The sequence below is a fragment of the Ostrinia furnacalis genome, unplaced genomic scaffold (genome assembly GCF_004193835.3).
Source record: "Ostrinia furnacalis isolate ACB-3 unplaced genomic scaffold, ASM419383v2 OfSCF1008, whole genome shotgun sequence".
Classification (NCBI taxonomy): Eukaryota; Metazoa; Arthropoda; class Insecta; order Lepidoptera; family Crambidae; genus Ostrinia; species Ostrinia furnacalis.
Genome location: NW_021131247.1, coordinates 29,753 through 49,300, shown reverse-complemented (window position 1 = coordinate 49,300; position 19,548 = coordinate 29,753). Strand labels below are relative to the sequence as shown.

The 19,548-nt window shown below is 38.6% G+C and overlaps 2 protein-coding genes across 3 annotated transcripts; one reads left to right on the top strand and one right to left on the bottom strand.

Annotated features, from left to right (window-relative positions):
• Positions 1-1,069: 1,069 nt before the first annotated feature.
• LOC114350926 (uncharacterized) lies at positions 1,070-3,773 on the bottom strand. The gene has a single exon (XM_028301892.1). It carries the CDS (start codon positions 3,728-3,730, stop codon positions 1,967-1,969), a length of 1,764 nt encoding a protein of 587 aa, XP_028157693.1. The 5' UTR covers positions 3,731-3,773; the 3' UTR covers positions 1,070-1,966.
• A 609-nt stretch (positions 3,774-4,382) lies between these two features.
• Gnf1 (germ line transcription factor 1) lies at positions 4,383-19,514 on the top strand. Of its 2 annotated transcripts, XM_028301901.1 has the most exons (19): positions 4,383-4,560; positions 4,884-4,988; positions 5,366-6,227; positions 6,362-6,471; positions 6,669-6,797; positions 7,374-7,797; positions 7,880-8,003; positions 8,829-8,956; positions 9,328-9,474; positions 9,912-9,995; positions 10,427-10,575; positions 11,347-11,430; positions 11,589-11,696; positions 14,048-14,199; positions 15,281-15,389; positions 16,274-16,419; positions 17,558-17,771; positions 18,504-18,680; positions 19,356-19,514. In XM_028301901.1, the coding sequence occupies exons 1-19, from the start codon at positions 4,552-4,554 to the stop codon at positions 19,470-19,472; spliced, it is 3,378 nt and encodes a 1,125-aa protein (XP_028157702.1). In that variant the 5' UTR covers positions 4,383-4,551; the 3' UTR covers positions 19,473-19,514. The 2 variants fall into 2 exon arrangements, with proteins under 2 accessions (XP_028157702.1, XP_028157701.1); XM_028301900.1 differs by lacking the exon at positions 11,589-11,696 and having other exon boundaries at positions 4,384-4,560; positions 11,347-11,538.
• The last annotated feature ends 34 nt before the right edge of the window (positions 19,515-19,548 follow it).

Genomic DNA, 19,548 nt, shown 5'->3' with positions numbered 1-19,548 from the left:
TAGCTCAACATTTTAGAATAAAAGTGTGTCGTGTCACAATTGCTACGTCCATAGACAAAGTTGGTATGAAGTCCCTAAATACCAACGCCAAGATACCAGTTTTAAAACCTTTTTATTCCTTTAAACAAGGAAATACGGATGTGTCGGAAAAATCATGAAAGTCAACTCTATCGACACTTACTGACGTCAATTTCCTACTGGTGTATTTCTACCACTACAGTATACTACACACAGAGGGATAGTCTATATATTTACTATGTCTCCAGTTCGTAATTAAATGACTGCGATTTATTTTATCGTATTGTAACGACACGAATCCCACAACTTGTTGCTGCTTGTTTGTTTTCCTAACAATAAATTTAAAAAAATAAAAAATAAACTTTGGAAGCACTACAATTTCAAAAAATATTATAAAATTATGTTTGATGGTCTACCAGTATGTAACTATTGATCTCGATGCGACCAAGATATAACATCGGTGATAATGAAAAATAATATGTACCTATTGATATGTGTTCACTTTTTATGAATTGCGTGGCAGCAAAGACTATGAATTTGACTAATTAAAAAGAACTCCAATTTAATTATAAAGCATAATTATGTACTAATATCTTAATCTTTTATAGTATTACAAAACTCTTCAATTTATTGCATGTTGCACTTTGGATAGAGCTACTATTAATAATAAACTTTACATTCCTCTAAATCTCAAATACTATATTTAAACATCTCTTCTTTATTATTTTTAAATGAATCAATAGCACAGATAACATAATGTTAATTTATTTTGCAAATAATTTATTTTTGTTAAAACAGACATTACGTACAAATTAATAATGTTATTAATATTATAACTACGTTAAATATTTATTTGGAGAGTTTTTTGTAATCATGTTAAGTGCACTTTACCTCGAAACGTATTTTGTATATTTAAAAGTATTTAGAGTATGTATACTTATCGTATTTAGGGTTTATTATGACATCACACAAAACGTCTATATTTGTGTATATTTTTGCTTTTTCAATCAAAGGTTAAGATATTTTAGTTTGCGTCATCTTTTTTTCCTTGTGACTAAGTTTTTGGACCATTAGATAGTTTTAACTGGAGAAGAAAGGTTTGTTTTCTGGTATATGTCAAAAGTTAAGTTGCACGGTAATATTTCTCTGGTAACCAAAATATGTTGGTCAAACAAAACTGAGCCAGAAAGTGTCCGTGAAGATGATCATAGTATTAATTTATATTTCAAGTACCTTTCTATTAGGTTGTTTTAGATGGCCGTCATAACGTTCAGTTCGGATCGTTAAGTATGAAGTTGAGGGTATACCCAGATTGCTACTGTTACTCATATTTGTATGAGTCCGAAGGATGGCATAAATATGCACCAGCCTTAGACTAAGGCACCAGCCATATCTTTCATTTCATCAAATTAAACTTCTATAAAGTCGGCTTTATTTTTTCTACTCATTTTTTTAGTTAATTCCTTTATGTCCCTATTCTGTATACTGATTATATTACTGTGATTTTCAGATTGATTATTAGATATAGTAGATTATGTATATTTATAATTATACCACACATAGGTTAATAAGTTTACTCGTTTAGTTTTACATTTAAATGATGTACAAAATGTGTTAAGTATGTGATATGTATTTATTGAAAGTATATTGTATTTAAAGGCGTTAAAATTTTCTGACGTAATGTCCAATGTAAAGTAACTAGAAAATATGGTATTATAGATAAATAAATGTTGATCCTATAATATTTTTTGTTTCTCTTTACGTAATGAAATGTTCCCTGATAATATAACTTCGAAGTTTTAATCTAACCAATAGAAAATCAATGAAACTTGAAAATAATCCATACATACAAGTATAATCCTTAAAAGTTTTAAACAGCTCTTAAATAACAATAATATCTTACATAACAAAACGCTAAACGAAATTCTTAGTAAAATTTAAGAAACCCTTACCTTCGCGATGGCGGTGTCGTGAACGAATTGAGATCGAATTCAGTCCCAGTCGTGGATCTTGTGTTACTGTGGACCATATGTTTCGACACTACTCGGCGCGCCCATGCGATGTCGCGGGACTCTCGTGTCTTCCTACTCTTCGTTTTAGAGCTATCAGAAGTTGCAGTGTGGTCCTCCGACGAAGAACTACCAGATCCGGACCACGCGGACTCGCTCACTTGTTGCTCCTGGCAGTAAGTCACCTCCGAATGTGTAGCTGTGCTCGTAGAGTACATCGGCACAGATCTCCCAAGCTGTGGTTTCTCCAACCGCAACTGTGCGATAGGCGTGTGCAACTCCGGTGGACTCTTCGAACGCTTCGACTGCGCTAAATTGATCACATTATCCGCCTCCTCGCTCTCCTCCTGCTTAGACAAATATGGGGACTCAGATTCTGTATCTTCATTGCCACTTATGATCACCTCCATTAACTTCTCCGCGTTGTCGTTCAAGTCGTACACTCTCTGAGTCTTCATAGATGCAGCCGATGACTTGGTCTTGGCACTGGATAGTTTGTGACGATTCTTATCACTAAACTTTGAAGTGTCATGAGCTGGGAGCATGGCTGGGAAGTTGGAGTCGACGTTTGCGTAAGCAACTTCTTTCGTAAAAAAGCTTTTAGATCGTCCTGTACAGTGACAGCCCTTTGCGTCTCCAAACATGTAGTTGTAACAGATTTGCAACAAGCAAATAGCTATAGCGGCTAGTACAACCATCCCCACGTATAGTTTTGGAGTCCAATCCGCGTTTATGTAGACGTATGATTGAGTGAGCGCTTGCCAGGGATGCCATTTCGAAACTCCTGCGTCTTGGTACTCGAAAAGATTACGACGCGACAATCCCTTTCCGTAGCTTTGAACTGCCGCTGCTATTCTGAGGATCCCCCCGTAAGCACCGTAAAGCTTGTCGTCTACAAGATGCGGAGCGACATCTCTTTTCATCCAATGCCAGAGTTCGTTATTGAAATTGACAAAGTCTGAATGCCGACAGTTCTCTGGAGAACTCCTCAGAATGCATCTCGAGGCGGTAGTATAATACTTGAGAAGAATATTTTCAGAATTCGCTGAAGCTAAACTAACTAGTCCACCCACTTTGAAGGGCAAGGCAACTGCTGAAGGTTCGTAAATATCATCCAGCTTAGGTGCTGGTAAATGTATACACGCACTGGAGTCTCGTTTTGTGACTAAACATGAACACGGGTCGAAAAGCCGGCCCGAACCTATCAGTACCTTAACTACGGTGAGATTTGACCACTGTGGGACTTTATCGGGCTCTTTCCATCCTAGTCCTTTGGTATTCAGAAACGTTTTTATATTTTCTAAGAAGTCGTGCAGTTCTCGTGCACTTCGGTAAGGAACATAGCCAGCGTAGTATGCAAATCTTACTGTGGGAAGCATTTGACTATTTAGATACCCTCCAATAGCATCGGCGAGAGCTTCTTTCAGTAGTACAGACGTGTGATGGTCGTGGATCATTTCTGTAGCTCGGAGTGCTCCCCGATAATACCTGAGTGTGTCTTTAATGTATCTAGCATTGATTTTATCTGGAGTCACTGGCGGCGGCATAACTTGCTGAAACATTTTCCGAGCCCGAAGTTTAGCCACATCATCTTCATGCCAACAATCAGCTCTCGTTCGTCTGTTGAAAAATAATGTGGTACCCACATTGGTACTTGTAGCGTATGGTTTTAGAAGTACAAGTAAAACTAAAATACATAACATCGAATTTCTATTCAATTGCCTTTAAAATTAAAGCGAAAATTAATCTAAATCCACAATCTGAATGACAAACAAACAGTCAATATTTTTGACTTTTGCACTGAAACCTACATTTTAATTTTTTAAATAAATTTTGCGTGTATTGAAACGTTGCGCGCTATATGTCATTGTCATTCATGTCAAGTCAATAATAATTGCGGAGTGATGTGAATCAGTCGATGAACTCTGTATCCCAGCAATCGATTTGGTTAAATGTAGATTTTTAAAACGTAATTTCAATATTTTTTATAGTTACTTTTGTGAAGCCTCAATGTAACCTTGTTGGTGTTCAAATAAATAAATAAATAAATAAATATTCATTGGATATCCAACTTGATATTTACGAATTAAGTATCTTGCTTGGCTTGATGAGTATTTATAATATCGATGATGATATATCGACAATACTTTTCTTCTGACTGACTTACTGGCATAATATTGTGATTATAGTGAACAAAGGAATTTTAGGTTATGAAAATTGCATGCATGATGCAATTTTATTATGTATGAATAATGGTACAATACAACATCACAAAATCGCACGATGATGCTTCTGAAGGAAAAGGAAGCATTGCATTGCTTCAATTTCCACAATATCGATATTGAATGACCAGCATCACTTCAACTGTCACTGTCAAATATAAAATTGTGCGAATTTTCTGCGTTTCTTGCTTTGATTTGGCGGTTATGTTTTCTTGATTAATTTGGTGATAAAAGAGCACTGGTATTAAAGATATTGATTGTGATTATGTTGTTTTAACTGTACATTTACTAAATAAATAAAAATGTCTCGGGTAAGTGTTAGACGTGTACTCACAATAACAATCGTTTATCAACTGATTTTACTATGTTCGCGTTCATTTTATCAAAGGGTAGTAGACTATCTTGAAAGGTTTATCTTAATCTTATCAGAAGTATTAAAGACAACCACATTCAATTAATTACAAAAACATGGCATTTCAGTGTCTGCATTTCAATGCAATAGGATGCATAGATAGAAACAAAAGGCTTGTTTTGTGTTTATAGTTTTCATTCTAGAATTTATATCAAATACACAAGTGCTTTCATGATTTGTTAGTTATAATTTTGTTTTATAATTACATGTTAATAATTTCAGGATATAAGATCATTTTTCCAACCAAAAAAGGCTCCAAAAGCAAAGGTAGAAGAGCTTGATGATGATGTTATTCCAGAATCTCCTGAGGTTCAAATTAAAAATAAGGTATGTTCTGTTTATTTTTTGTGGTGCTAAGTAATAGCTATCATGCTCTACCTGGTTTAATTTAGTCAAATATGAATAAAAACATTCAAGTTTAAAGCAGAGTTTTAGGCAAAACCTATTATTACTTCAAAGTGTCATCTAGTTGGCTTTACATCACCACTAGATAAAAAAAAATACTGAGTTACTAAGAAAAAATAAATAGTCAGTTTAGCCTCTACACCGGCAATATTGTGTATTTAATTGAGACTGATTAGACTATTTTATAAATTAATTTAATTTGTGAATAGACAAAACCTCATTAATTGGGCACATCAATATTCAAAATATCATTTAATTTAACCATACATTGTTTAAATAGGCATTCTTAAATATTACAGAAAAAAGAATCACGTAAAAAGAGAGTCCTGAGTGATTCTGAAGAAGAAATATTTGATTCAAAGAAGAAGAAACCAATTAACGACCCTAAAAAGAAAAGTCCGTCTAAAACTAAAACAAAAAGTCCAAAGAAACCCGTTTTAAAAGAAGTCAAAGCTGTGGACATCTTTGGTAGTGCACCCATTAAAAGAACAGAACCAATTGTCAAGAAATCTGAAAAGAAAGAGAAGAAGAATACAGAAACAGGTATACATTCGGATGACGACTTTGATAAGAGTCTTCTGGAACTAGATGAAATTGAAGAGTCAGCGTTAAAACTAGAAGAACCAACAACGAGCAAAGCACCTGATGAACACGAAAAAAGTGATCAAAAGATTGAACAATCTCCACTTAAAATTAAGGAAAAACAACTTGATAAAACTGAAATCAAAAAAGAAAAATCTCCATTCAAAATTAAAGATAAACAACCTGAGAAAAATGATATCAAAAAGGAAAAATCGCCATTTAAAATTAATGACAACGATATCCAAGATAAAAATGGATCTAAAAAATTTAAAAATGAACCAAAATCTAATATATCAAAAATGAATGACAAGAAAAGAAAGTTTGCAGAATTCCTTGAAAATGAAAATGAAACTAATCATGATTCTGGAAAATCTAATGTAGATGCAGCAGTCAAGAAAAAGAAACTGAATGATAGCGTCACAGATGATAAGAGAAATGGCAGCAAGGAGGTTAAAGTGAAAAAAGAAGACAGTAATGATTTACATGATAATGATGCCACTATCATTGAAGATGAAATTAATGAAAGCAGACATGAAAGCACTAAGAAGAAAAAGTTTAATAAATCACTTAATGAATCAGGTATTTGTTCTGTTAATCATCATTTTTCGTGGTTTAATGTATACATTTTTACATCATAATTTACATCATCACTTATCTTATCCTCTAATAGAACCTTCATTTCAATAAATAATTGCAACACATGTTTTTTTCAGTGCTAACTGATGAAGAAAGGCATGAAAGAAAAATTCACTCTGCACAATTATACCAAAAGTATTTGAACAGATCGGGGCCCAAGCATTTGGGAGCCAAGGAAATCCCAGAGGTAAACTACATATTAAGAATAATTATATAATAACCATGAAAAACACTTCCTTGGCCACTTTATAAAGCAAATAAGGCTCCAATACTGTTGGCATAAGAACTTAGAACACATTATTTATTAAATATTTAAGATAAAAAATACTGTTAAAACCAATATAACTGTTATATTGTATGTTGTTTTTGTTGAAATGTTTTCAGGGCGCTCCAGACTGTTTGAAAAATTGCGCGTTTTTGTTAACCGGAGTTCTCGACTCCTTTGAAAGGGAAGAAGTTACAGACGCTATTACCAAATATGGTGGATGCATCAAAAGCGGTATCAGCAAGAAGGTATGTTAAAAAGTCGCCAAATTATTTTGTACAAAACAAAATACAGGGTGTTAGGTAAATGGTCATACTAAATTAATTTTATAAAATCCGATTTGTATGAAAATTAAAATAATTAAAATGAAAATATAAATTTTCTGACTTCACCATACCATTTATATGCCCATGTTAACATGGGCTAGTGTCGGCTCATATACCCATTTACCTAACACCCTGTATATTACACTCAGTCTGGTGTATGAAGTTGTATGAACATAATATAATGCTAATTTTATTGTTATACTCGGCGCAAAGACTCGTGACAGGCGGTGTAATAATAAAACAGTGCATATAACGTTTTCTTTCACTCACACTAGTTATAGGTGACGTCACACAGGCAGGCATATCGTTATTTATAATACGTAATAATTAATGAAATATTGGTGAGTGTGCATCTCTGTTTCAAAAATTACTTATGGTACCGCCTGCCATGAGTCTTTGGGCCGAGTATAGTATAGTTATCCATGCAATCAAAGTTAGGCGTAGACGCTCATCACAATGATGATATATTAAACTGTAAATAAAGTTTTTTTTTTGTAGGTAACTCATGTGTTAGCTGGCGAAGAGGCAGGTCCCGCGAAAATGGCAAAAGCACAAGAATTAGGAATCAAAATAATCAACGAAGATGAATTTATACAAATGATCAGGGACTCAACAAACAAGCACTCAAAAGAAAAAGACACAAAAAAGGAAAAGAGCCCAAGTAGAAAATCAAGTAAAGATAAAAAAGAATCAAAAGAAATCAATGGTGTTAACAAGAACATGAATGACACAAATAAAACGAAAACATCACATCGAAAAGATGAAGACAAGTCGAAACATGAAAAAACAAATGGTTCGGAAAGCAAAGAAAATAAATCTAAAATTCCGAAGAAAGTTGAAACAGAAATTAAAAAAGAAAATGAAGTTAAAAAAGAGAAGAAAATAGAATTAGATAAACCTAAAACAACTGATTTAGCAAGTGGTTAGTAATTATCCCATCTTTAATCTTTCTTTAACTTATTTTAATTCATTTTCTTTTTCAAATATGTCTTACATGTTTCCAGCTGGAAAATCAGATTCTTCTAAGAGTGTTACAAGTTCTATCGACATGATGTGGGTAGACAAATACAAGCCACAGAACTTGAAGCAAATCATCGGACAACACGGAGATGCGAGCAACGTCAAGAAGTAAGTACTTACCCACACATAAGCACAAATCGCAGAATTGCTAAAATCAAGTAGCAGTGGGCAGGGCACATAGCTCGTAGAGACGATGGCCGTTGGGGCAGAAAAGTTCTCGAGTGGCGACTACGGGCTGGAAGACGTAGCGTGCAGGGCAGGCCTCCTACTAGGTGGACCGACGATCTGGTAAAGGTCGCGGGAAAAGCCTGGATGCGGGCAGCGCAGGACAGTGCATTGTGGAAAACCTTGGAGGAGGCCTTTGTCCAGCAATGGACGTCATTTGGCTGAAGCAACAAGCACAATAAAACATGCAACATAAGAGCTAAAATGAAAAGAAATATACACGTCATTATTTATATTTCTTGACGGATTCATTAAAATAATGAGACCTATCGTTTTCGGACTAACCAGTTGGCGCCACTGTAGAGTAAGTTCCTGACACTCGCTAGTGGCGCCAACTGGTGACCGCTGAAGCGGTAGGAGGACTATAGGATTTGCCAGGATGACGCGACTGTGGAGTAAGGTTCTGTTACTTGCCAATAGTGCCAACTATTGAGCACAAAACAATAACCATAATTCCTTAAAAATACAGCCTATATTTAAATCATGGTAATTTTTTAGAGTTACTTAGCCAAATGGCAAAAAAACGGAACCCTTAGGCTAAGAACTCACGGCGCGATTTTCACCCGCGCCCGCGGCGGTTGTGGAATTGCGGTTTTATTTCAAAACTCACGGGAGCGGTTATTTGCGCGGTTATTCTAAGAACTCACGGCGCAATTTTAAATCGCGTTTTTAAACTATCTGTATTTTAATTTTTTCCTTTCTTCATAGGTTAACAAATTGGCTGACGAAGTGGTATGTGAATCGCAAGGCCAAGCTGCCTAAGCCCAGCCCGTGGGCCAAAAACGACGACGGAGGGTACTTCAAAGCAGCACTGCTGTCGGGACCTCCTGGTGTTGGTGAGAAGTTTCTTTGGTGTAGTCTAAACTGACAAGCGATTCTGAACCTTAAAATAACTAAGTTGTTATAAGAATCATATGAAATGAAAATCACATGCAATCATCTTTGGCCCGGTTTCCAAAGCGGAGCGGTTCCAAAGAGAAGAGATGTGTGGCGAAACTGGCAGGCAATAGCCTGGAAATATTGGAAATATCCACCAAAGCGGAGCGGAGAAGAGCAGAGTCGTGCGGAGACGAGAGATGTGTGAGCTATGCGTAGTTGTCAGCTGGCAGTCTATTGCTATAAATAAAACACTGCACAGCTCCGTACCGCTCCGCTCTTCTGAAAAAAAAAACATGCATATTTCCTATATTTTAAATGTTGTTTCAAGGCAAAACTACGACGGTGGCGCTAGTTTGCAAGGAGCTGGGATTCGACGTGGTAGAGTTCAACGCCTCAGATACAAGAAGCAAGACTCTTATCAAGGAACAGATCACTGAGCTCTTGAATACCACCTCACTGTCAGGATACAGTAAAGGTAAAACATGGTTACCTAGTTAGTAACAGAAGTTATGTACTTTGAACCTTATTTATAGGTATTTAGGTCGAGAATCAATTAACAAAATTAATAATTTCAATTTTAAATTAGCAGTGAAAACTTGTACTTATGTAACACTCATTTTTATATGCTTCTTGTGTTACAAATAGCGGGGACGTACTTTGAACGTTATTTGTTGGTGTTTAGGTCGAGAATCAATTAACAAAATTAATAATTTCAATTTTAAATTAGCAGTGAAAACTTCTAGGCTTATAAAAGACTCATTTTTATATGCTACCTGTGTTACAAGTATGTAAGCTGTATGTTTTCCTAATAAAGAAAAAAAATGAAAATAAAATTATTAGTTACCGTAGCCACCGCAGTTGGAGTGTATTAAGGTAGAGAACTAGTGAACATTTTGATTGTTTTACTTACAGGTGATACAGGCAAGCAGGCTGTCACGAAAAAGCATGTCTTGGTAATGGACGAAGTTGATGGCATGGCGGGGAATGAGGACAGAGGTGAGTTTTGAAAGAAAGTCTGTTTTGTTACGTTATAACGTCTAGTTCTCTAAACGTTGACGGTGAATACATTTTAATACAAGTTGTCTTTCGATGCGAAACTGTGGGCATAAGCTAGTTTACTTTCTACTTCTAATCAGCTGTAAACAAAGTTTTTTCCTGATGGGAAATGCATTAAGTTGAATACCAATGCCGATAGGGACGGCTGGTGGATTATTGTGGACTCTCCCTGCAAAAAGACGGCGATGTCTACCCACTAAAACCCGGTGGTGTCCTTCAGAACTGCGAGTAAATGTCCTATTGGTCATTCGTTCGCGGCTTAGTTGGTAATTTACAGCCAGCTTAAAATGAGGACTATCGAAAATATCCAGCAAATCCAGCAATACATATTATTATTTCAAGTAAAAAAATAAATTTTATTCTCTCAACAGGAGGCCTCCAAGAGCTGATAGGCTTGATAAAGGCGACGTCAGTGCCCATAATATGTATGTGCAACGACCGCAACAGTCAGAAGATGCGCTCTCTGGTCAACTACTGCTACGACCTGCGCTTCACCAGGCCTCGGGTCGACCAGATAAAGGTAACTTGCAAACAGGAAGAGAAATAAGATTTCAGGATCATTTCATCTCTTATCTACTAAAGTCCGGTAGCCGAGCACATAGAATTTCGTACAATGAAAGCTACCCCAAGCTCGCACACTCACTGCGGCCGCCCGTCGCACAGTCGCGACAGCAATATAATTACGTGGGAACGATAAGGATGGGTAGATTGGGGTCATCGGACGAAATTCTACGTGCTCGGCGACCGAACTTTAAGAACAGGCAGGAAAGTTCTTGAGTGGCGACCACAAGCCGGAAGACGTAGCGTGGGCAGGCCTCCCAGGTGGACCGACGACCTGGTGAAGGTCGCGGGAGGTGCCTGGATGCGAGCGGCGCAGGACCGGTCTTTGTGAAAATCCTTGGAGGAGTCCTTTGTCCAGCAGTGGACGTCTTTCGGCTGAAACGAACGAACGAACTACTAAGAACAGTGTTGATAGATTCAATTTGTATTTTATTCACAACTCCGATCCGATCCAAAGTGGAAGTGAGTTTCACCCGGAATCCTCAACCATAGAGGAACTGGCTATTTTACCCGCAACTGCCGGAACAACAACGCTGTTATAATTTTTATTTCTCTTTTTTTTTTCTCTTTATTTGGGACAACAAACAAATAAGATCTAAAGTAGTAAATTGCAGAGCTTCAACAAAATTAAACTATTACTTAATGTGTATGGCAAGCTACAAGATGCAAAATCTCTTTAAGGTTATTTTTTATTTAAACAATGCATTCACTTTATCGTCTACTTTTCCAGTCAGCAATGATGTCGATCTGCTTCAAAGAAGGCCTCAAGATTCCTCCGGACGCGCTATCTCAACTCATAGTAGCCGCCAACCAGGACGTCCGGCAGACGCTGCACCTGCTGTCCATGTGGGCGGCCGACCCGGACGCCGACCCGGACAAGCTCAGGAAGGATGCAACTAGCGTCCGGAAAGATGTCAAGCTGGTGAGTTGCGTTATTATACTCTTTATTGTCTGATAGTGGCCGCCAACCAGGACGTCCGGCAGACGCTGCACCTGCTGTCCATGTGGGCGGCCGACCCGGACGCCGACCCGGACAAGCTCAGGAAGGACGCCACTAGTGTCCGGAAAGATGTCAAGCTGGTGAGTCGCGTAGTTATACTTTGTGTTGGTTGAAGAAGTGTGTAGATTAGTATAACTGCTGTCCAAGTGGGCGGGCGACACTGACGCCGATCCGGACAAGCTCAGGAACGACGCCACTAGTGTCCGGAAATATGTTAAGCTGGTGAGTTGCGTTGTTACACATTGCAGCATTTCTCTGATAGTAGCCGCCTACCAGGACGTCCGGCAGACGCTGCATCAGCTGTCCGGCTGACCCGGACAAGCTCAGGAAGGACGCCACTAGCGTCCGGAAAGATGTCAAGCTGGTGAGTTGCGTTATTATACTCTTTATTGTCTGATAGTGGCCGCCTACCAGGACGTCCGGCAGACGCTGCACCTGCTGTCCGGCCGGCCCGGACAAGCTCAGGAAGGACGCCACTAGCGTCCGGAAAGATGTTAAGCTGGTGAGTTGCGTTGTTACACATTGCAGCATTTCTCTGATAGTAGCCGCCTACCAGGACGTCCGGCAGACGCTGCACCTGCTGTCCGGCGAACCGGACAAGCTCAGGAAGGACGCCACTAGCGTCCGGAAAGATGTTAAACTGGTGAGTTGCGTAGTTATACTTTATACTGCTACCGGTAGGCAGACCGAGGATCTGGTGAAGGTTGCGGGAAGTGCCTGGATGCGGGCGGCGCAAGACCGATCGTTGTGAAAATCCTTGGGGAGGCCTTTGTTCAACTGTGGACGCCATTTGGCTGTAAAGATACTGCTGTCGTGTCGTTGGCCGACCGGAACCAGTTAAGGAAGGACGCCACTAGTGTCCGGAAAGATGTCAAACTGTAGAGCAATTGTTTTCATCAGGTTTAGTCTCCATTGCAGGCACACAACTCTAATTTTTCAGAGGCAAAAGGGAAGATTTGGCCTACAGCACTTCCCACGCTGGCTAGACGTGTTGGCGAGACGAGCTTCATACGACTTCTGCTAAAGGGTCTTTCAACAAGGACGGGTCGATGTTGACAGCTTGTGGCGGCCGTGTTGATTTTGCCGGCATCAGTCTATTATTTTTTCTTCATATTTTTCAGTGTTTTAAAATGTTTTTTCTTATTCACGGCCGAATACTGAAACGCCATTTAAATATTTGACGGCTTCTCAAATAGTTAAGCAGCTCCTAAACTTACATTTCGCATACTCAAAACAGTATTTGAGCAGTTCTCAATTTTTAAGCACCTCTCAAATTAAGTTGCACTCAAACGCCACTTAAATGAATTTTCGAATACTGAAACGCCATTCAACGCTAAGCATTACTCAAACAACTGTCAAATCGTCTTGAGCAGCCGTTAAATTTGAGAGTGCTTGCGCGGTATCTTAAATCCTATTCTTATACCTAAATCGACCTAAATAGTGGTAAATAATGTCTGTGTCATCGTTATCATTACTTTCGAGCCTCGAGGAAATACCTAGATCTAATCGCACGAACGCAATAAGGCTGAACGCTATTGAAAAATATTATTATAATGACATGCAATTCCGAGCGAGGTTCCGCGTCTCAAAAGAAACGGTGTTGTTTCTGGATTCATAATTTGGAAGCTCTTTGAAACCCCTCACCAAACGCCATACAACCAGTAGACCAAATACTTATTATAACCCTACGGTTCTACGCAACGGGAAGTTATGAACGTGTACTAGGTGATATCTTCCACATCGAACAGCCAACTATGCATCGTACTAGTGCACAAAGTAACAACCAAAATAGCTGCTATGAAATCGCTTTACATAAACATGCCTATTTCTGAGGAATACCTATGGGGACATCGCATAGCAGCATTTCCAAGAGTGTTGTTGATTTGTCAATTTGATGCTCTGTCAACAATGATAAATGTCAATTGTGGTTACGTTTCGGTCCACGATCGCCACATAATAGATTTCAACAATAAAAAGTATCACCTTTAAAATTATTATTTTAATTAAATAAAAATGCAAGCATTAATCTTTTTATATGATAAAACTAGATTTATATATAATAGAAACTAAAAATAAACTGTTCTATGTTAAGTTGATTGAGTATATTTCCATAAACGACAATACATAACCAAACGATGCTGCGTGTAATGGATAAAAAACGTAGTTATCATTTGTGTAAATGAAAACATACTTTTTTTGGTAAATGTTGCCAGTAGGTAAACATTTGAGAGCTGCTTAGCTGATCACGGCTTCAAATCCGTTGAGTGGCGTTTGAGAATACCATTTAAAATTGAAGGATACTTAAATTTAGGAGCCCGTCAGCTGAGTGACAGATTTGAGTAGTGTTTCAGTATTCGGCCGTCAGTCATGCAGTTGGTCCTATTGAAGTCTCTTCATCATGTTAACTATTTCTATGACCCTAACCTTGCAGGGCCCGTGGGAGGCGATCCGCAAGGTGTTCTCGGCGGAAGACCACAAGACGATGAGCATCAACGACAAAAGCGACCTATTCTTCTACGACTACAGCCTTGCGCCGCTGTTTGTCTACGAGAACTATCTGCAGGTCGCGCCGCATTGTCCGAAGTAAGTATTAGAGACCGCGCAGACCTGCAGACTATACAGGGTGGAAACGATAAGTGATCTCACTCGATTATTTCTAAACTATACAAGGTATCGAAAAACTGGTTACTGATCGTGAAAGTGCTTCATAAGCTCTTTCGAACGGTACCAATAATAGGTTACAGGATAAACTGGAACTATCCTAAAATTCAATGTTTCCAGCTTCCATGCTAAATATATGTCAACCACACAATATTTGAAGTGTAATTTATTTTTTGTTAAATAATAAACTTAAAAAGTCAGTTAAATGAACTCGTAACTTGCATCTCATTTAAAATTATTTGTGGAAAACATTACTTTTAAGCTTTACTTGCTATAATATTATCAAGATATGAGTGCCATGACTGAGATAGATGTATGGAAGATGGAAACATTGAATTTTTGGATAGATCCAATTTATTCTGTAAGCTATTAATACTGTTGGATAGAGCTCGTGAAGCACTTTTAGGATCAGTAACTAGTTCTGCGATATCTTCTGTAGTTTTTAATCGTAACTTTACCAAATGTATGGAAGCTGGAAACATTGAATTTTCGGATAGTTCCGGTTTATTCTGTAACCTATTATTGGTACCGTTTGAAAGAGCTCGTGAAGCACTTTCAGGTTCAGTAACCAGTTTTTCGATATCTTGTATAGTTTAGAAATAATCGAGTGAGATCACTTATCGTTTCCACCCTGTAGACTTTTAGTCGGCCGAGGTCGGCATCTAATTCTTATTAGGAATCGACCGATACCAAATCGGTGTAATGTGCGTACCTTCATTCATGATTAACAGACGAAACTAAAGACCGACAAAATATCTGTAATCTACGAGGAGTCTAATTCGTGCCGCTACAAAGTATCCAACAGCACTTAACTATTTATTTTCAATAATATTAATTAAATTGTCTGGTGTCTACTCTTTTCTTGTGATTTCTTTTTTGTCGGCCTCTAGGCAGGTTGTTTTTGACGGTTTCAACAATTTGTTTAACTTATTAATAAACTGAACTGCGCTCTTTTGTACTTAAAAATGAACTTCACCCTTCTAATTAATAATGAACTCCCTAGGAATGAGATATTAGACCGTGTAAGTAGAGCGGCGGACAGCATCAGTCTAGGCGACCTGGTGGACGCCAGGATACGGCGCAGTCAGGCCTGGGGACTCCTGCCTATGCAAGTGAGTAAACACCTTAATATTATACAGGTTATTGACAAATAATCGTAATAAAAAGGTAGCAGGAAGGACGCAGGCCGCTACCAACCGGGCAACATGGAAAGCATTGGAGGAGGCTTATGGACGTCCTATGGCTAAGATGATGATGACGATAAATAAGCGGATCTGCCATGGAAGAACCGATTTACTTGACTTTTGGCAACTATTCTGATGTTTAAAATAATATTACCGTAAAGTTTCATCAAGTTTCTATGGGACATGGGTCATATTTCTAGCTAACCAAATCCGATCATGTCGTCGTTCACAAACATTACTACGAGGTCTCACAGAGCGCGTGGACGCACAGAGTGACATACGAACCAATCTAACAAACAGTTTTATCTTTTTATTAGTATTCTTAATAAACGTAGTCTTATCATCCTTACCGATTTCCCGCCTTTTTTATTTATCTGTGCACTAATATTACTATTTATTTATGTTTATCTAAACAATTTTATGCAGCTTACTATTTTATTTATTTTACCGATGGTCCGTGACCCTCACTCGGCATGGGGCACACTGAAAACCAGCGCCGTGGCCTTCGTCACCGTGGGCCACGGCATATGCTGAGTGGGGTCCCGTTGCAGTGGGCATCTTGTTTGTGAATGGGTGGCACTGCTCAGTTTACTCTTGTTTTTATTTTTTTCTTCTTCCATTATTATGTGCCACTGTCATGTCTATGTAATTGCCTGTATTTGTGTGATGTCCATTGTAATAAATGTATCTTTGTTTCTTTCAATCAGAGAGCTCTATTCAACGTTGTGCGTTCGATTTGCTGCTTCATTTAAGCAAACATCGTTTGTGAATACGAGCGTAAGCCTCGTTCTATGATACCTTACCTTCCGCAGGCAATGTACAGCTCAGTGATACCTGGTCACTGGCTGTCGGGCCACGTGGCCGGCCAGATACAGTTCCCGGGCTGGCTGGGCAAGAACTCGCGCGCTAACAAGATGCAGCGCCTCTGCCAGGAGATACACGCGCACACCAGGCTCAGGTATACGATTCGTTCGTTCATTTCAGCCGAAAAACATCCACTGCTGGACAAAGGCCTCCCCCAAGGATTTCCACAAAGACCGGTCCTGCGCCGCTCGCATCCAGGCGCCTCCCGCGAACTGACATATCCCGCAGAATCGCTAAAATCAAGTGGCAGTGAGCAGGGCACATAGCTCGTAGAGCTGACGGCCGCTGGGGCAGGAAAGTTCTTGAGTGGCGACCAGGTATACGGTATGCCACACTATTTGATAGCCATTAGGTGTAGTTCCGGATAGTCCAGAGGTCGGTTGGATCCCCGCGCAATACTAACATATGTGCATGAACATTACGTTTGTATTTGGTCTGGGCGTTTTTACAACACAATATCAGCAGCTACGGTCGCGGCATTCAAACTACTCAGTCCAAGTCCGGAATATTGAGTTTTAAATATACCGAAACATAAATTACTCACTCAAGTGATGGTGGGAGAGTGGAGATTACGTCAAGTATTTTAGTTGATCAATAAGCTCATACGTTCATTAAATTATTCTGAAATACTTCTAAAGATGAGTCTAGCTAGAGAAAAAGTCTAGCTTGTGACAGAAAAACGAGCCACTCTATGATATGTTCTAAGGTAATAATAATAACCCGCGGGTTACTCCGAAAAACGTTATCCGAACTTTCGAATGTTGCTATCCCTCTTACGCAAAGCCAGATGCGAGCATGAGCGACGGTAACAGATATAACAAATAACAAATAAATAAATATCCTTAGACATTTTACACTGCGCTTCTAGTCCCAAACTAAGCAAAGCTTGTACTATGGGTACTAGACAACGGATATAAACATACTTAAATAATTATTTTTTTTGTAAATATGTACATACATATTATACATTGAAAACACCCAGTCCAATACAAACAAATATGTTCATGCACACAAATGTTTGTACTGTGCGGGAATCGAACCCGCAACCTCCGGAATAGTAGTCCGTTTCGAACCACTACACCAAACGGCCGACCTTATACGGCCGATATACCCGAAACTACGTAAACGGTGTTTCGGCCGTTCACGAACCGAACTTCGTACATTTTACCTATAAAATATGTGTAAAATGCTATAGTTTATACTTACGTTAATATTCTTCTCCCATTCCACAGCACTTCAGGTTCGAAGTCGTCAATCTTCCTGGACTACAGCTCGCACTTACGCGACGCGATCGTGACCCCGCTCATCAAGGACCGCTCGGAGGGCATCGGCGAAGCCCTGGGCGTTCTGGAGGCCTACCACCTGCTCAGGGACGACCTGGACTCCTTGACGGAACTGTCACTGTGGCCCGGACAGAGGAACCCTATGGTGTTGGTTGATTCTAAGGTAAGGTGCTTTGTAGCATAAATAATTTCGATTTTGTATTTCCTTTCTATTTCAGTCACCTTTTTGTAACCTAGTGATACCACAGAATAATAGTTCGAACGTGATACTTAGCTTCATGGTATACAGGGTGGAATTTTGTAATGGCACCTGGAGGGAAAGTACTCTTAATACTGTTATAGAAAATTTTACTCAAAGAAAAATTCCTTTAGTGTCACGAAATGCCTATATTATGTGTATAGATATCTATAATAAATTACCTGATCGCTTTAAAAATGATGAATTAAGTTTAAGTTCGTTTAAGAGGCTCACTAAATTGTGGTTATTGAAACATTGTTTCTATAGTTTGAAAGATTTTATGGAGCATAAGGAATAGTTTTTTAATTTTATTTTAAGAGAAATGTGTATACACCTGTAATGGTAGGATTTGGCGATCTAACTTTATTATTGCAATAACTACTGCAAATGTAATGTACCCAAATTTATGCACAATAAATTATTTGATTTGATTTTGATTTGATTTATTATTGAAATGAAATAGAACTGCATACAAAGATTTCCAAAAATTTACTTGCCACACCCGGGAATCGAACCAACTAAAATCTGTTAAAAATTACACCCTGTTTTTGAGTTTCATCCTATCCACTACAAATACCTGGATGATGTTATATCAGTCAGGACATGAAAAAAATTAGTTTTACCTCAGGATCTATAATTATCTTTTTTTTCCTTCAGGTAAAAGCAGCGATGACGCGAACCTACAACAAGTCAGCCACGGCGCTACCTTATGCGCCGGGCACCATCAAAAAGGGCCGCGGGCGAGACGATAACGACAACGAAGACGAAGTGGACGACGACGCCGCGCAGGACGAAGAAGAGGACAGCGATCCGGAGAATGATGCGCTTATCAAGGTTGGTTACTTTTATTATTGGTAAAGCCCGGTCTGTGAGCAAGTAGAATTTTGTCCAAAGACCCCAAGCTACCCATCCTTATCGCTCGCGCGTAATTATATTGCTGTCGCGACTGTGCGACGGGCATCCGCAGTGAGTGTGCGAGCGCGACAGCAACATAATTACGCGCGAGCGATAAGGATGGGTAGCTTGGGGACATTGGACAAAATTCTACGTGCTAACAGACCACACTATAGTCAGACTTTGGATGCAAAATGAGTTGCAAGTGTGGGTGGGGATAGTCCCATTATCAGTCAGTCAATGATACTATTTGCTGGACACAAGTGACTAAGGCTGAGTTGCACCACCAAACTTTGACTGTAACTATAACAATAATCGGTGATTTTTGTATGGAGTTTGACAGATTTTTGAGGTTTATTACAGTCAAAGTAAGATGGTGCAACCCAGCCTAAGTTAAGTTATGGTTATCTAACTTTGTCCTCTGATTGGTTTCCTTTTGGTATAGTCAAGTTTGTTTCAAAATGAATTCAGTAATAGGAAATTATCAGCTGTAATACCTGTATACTGTGTGATTTTGGCAAGTCCTGTTATTTTATTAGAGATTTTAACACTCATTAAATTAATGATTTGCATATTTTATGGTTTTTGACAATATGAATTCATGTTTTTTTACAGAAAAAGAAGGCAAAAGAGGATAAACCTGCAAGTAAAGATAAACCAAGTTCAAGTAAAGAAAAACCAAGTACTAGCAAATCTAAAGCGAGTTCAAGTAAAGAGAAGAAAAAGAAATAACAATTCATTTTTGTTGAAATTATGTTGGAAGTTACTTTAAGTTTTTACAATAAAATTATTATTTTTTTCAAACCTG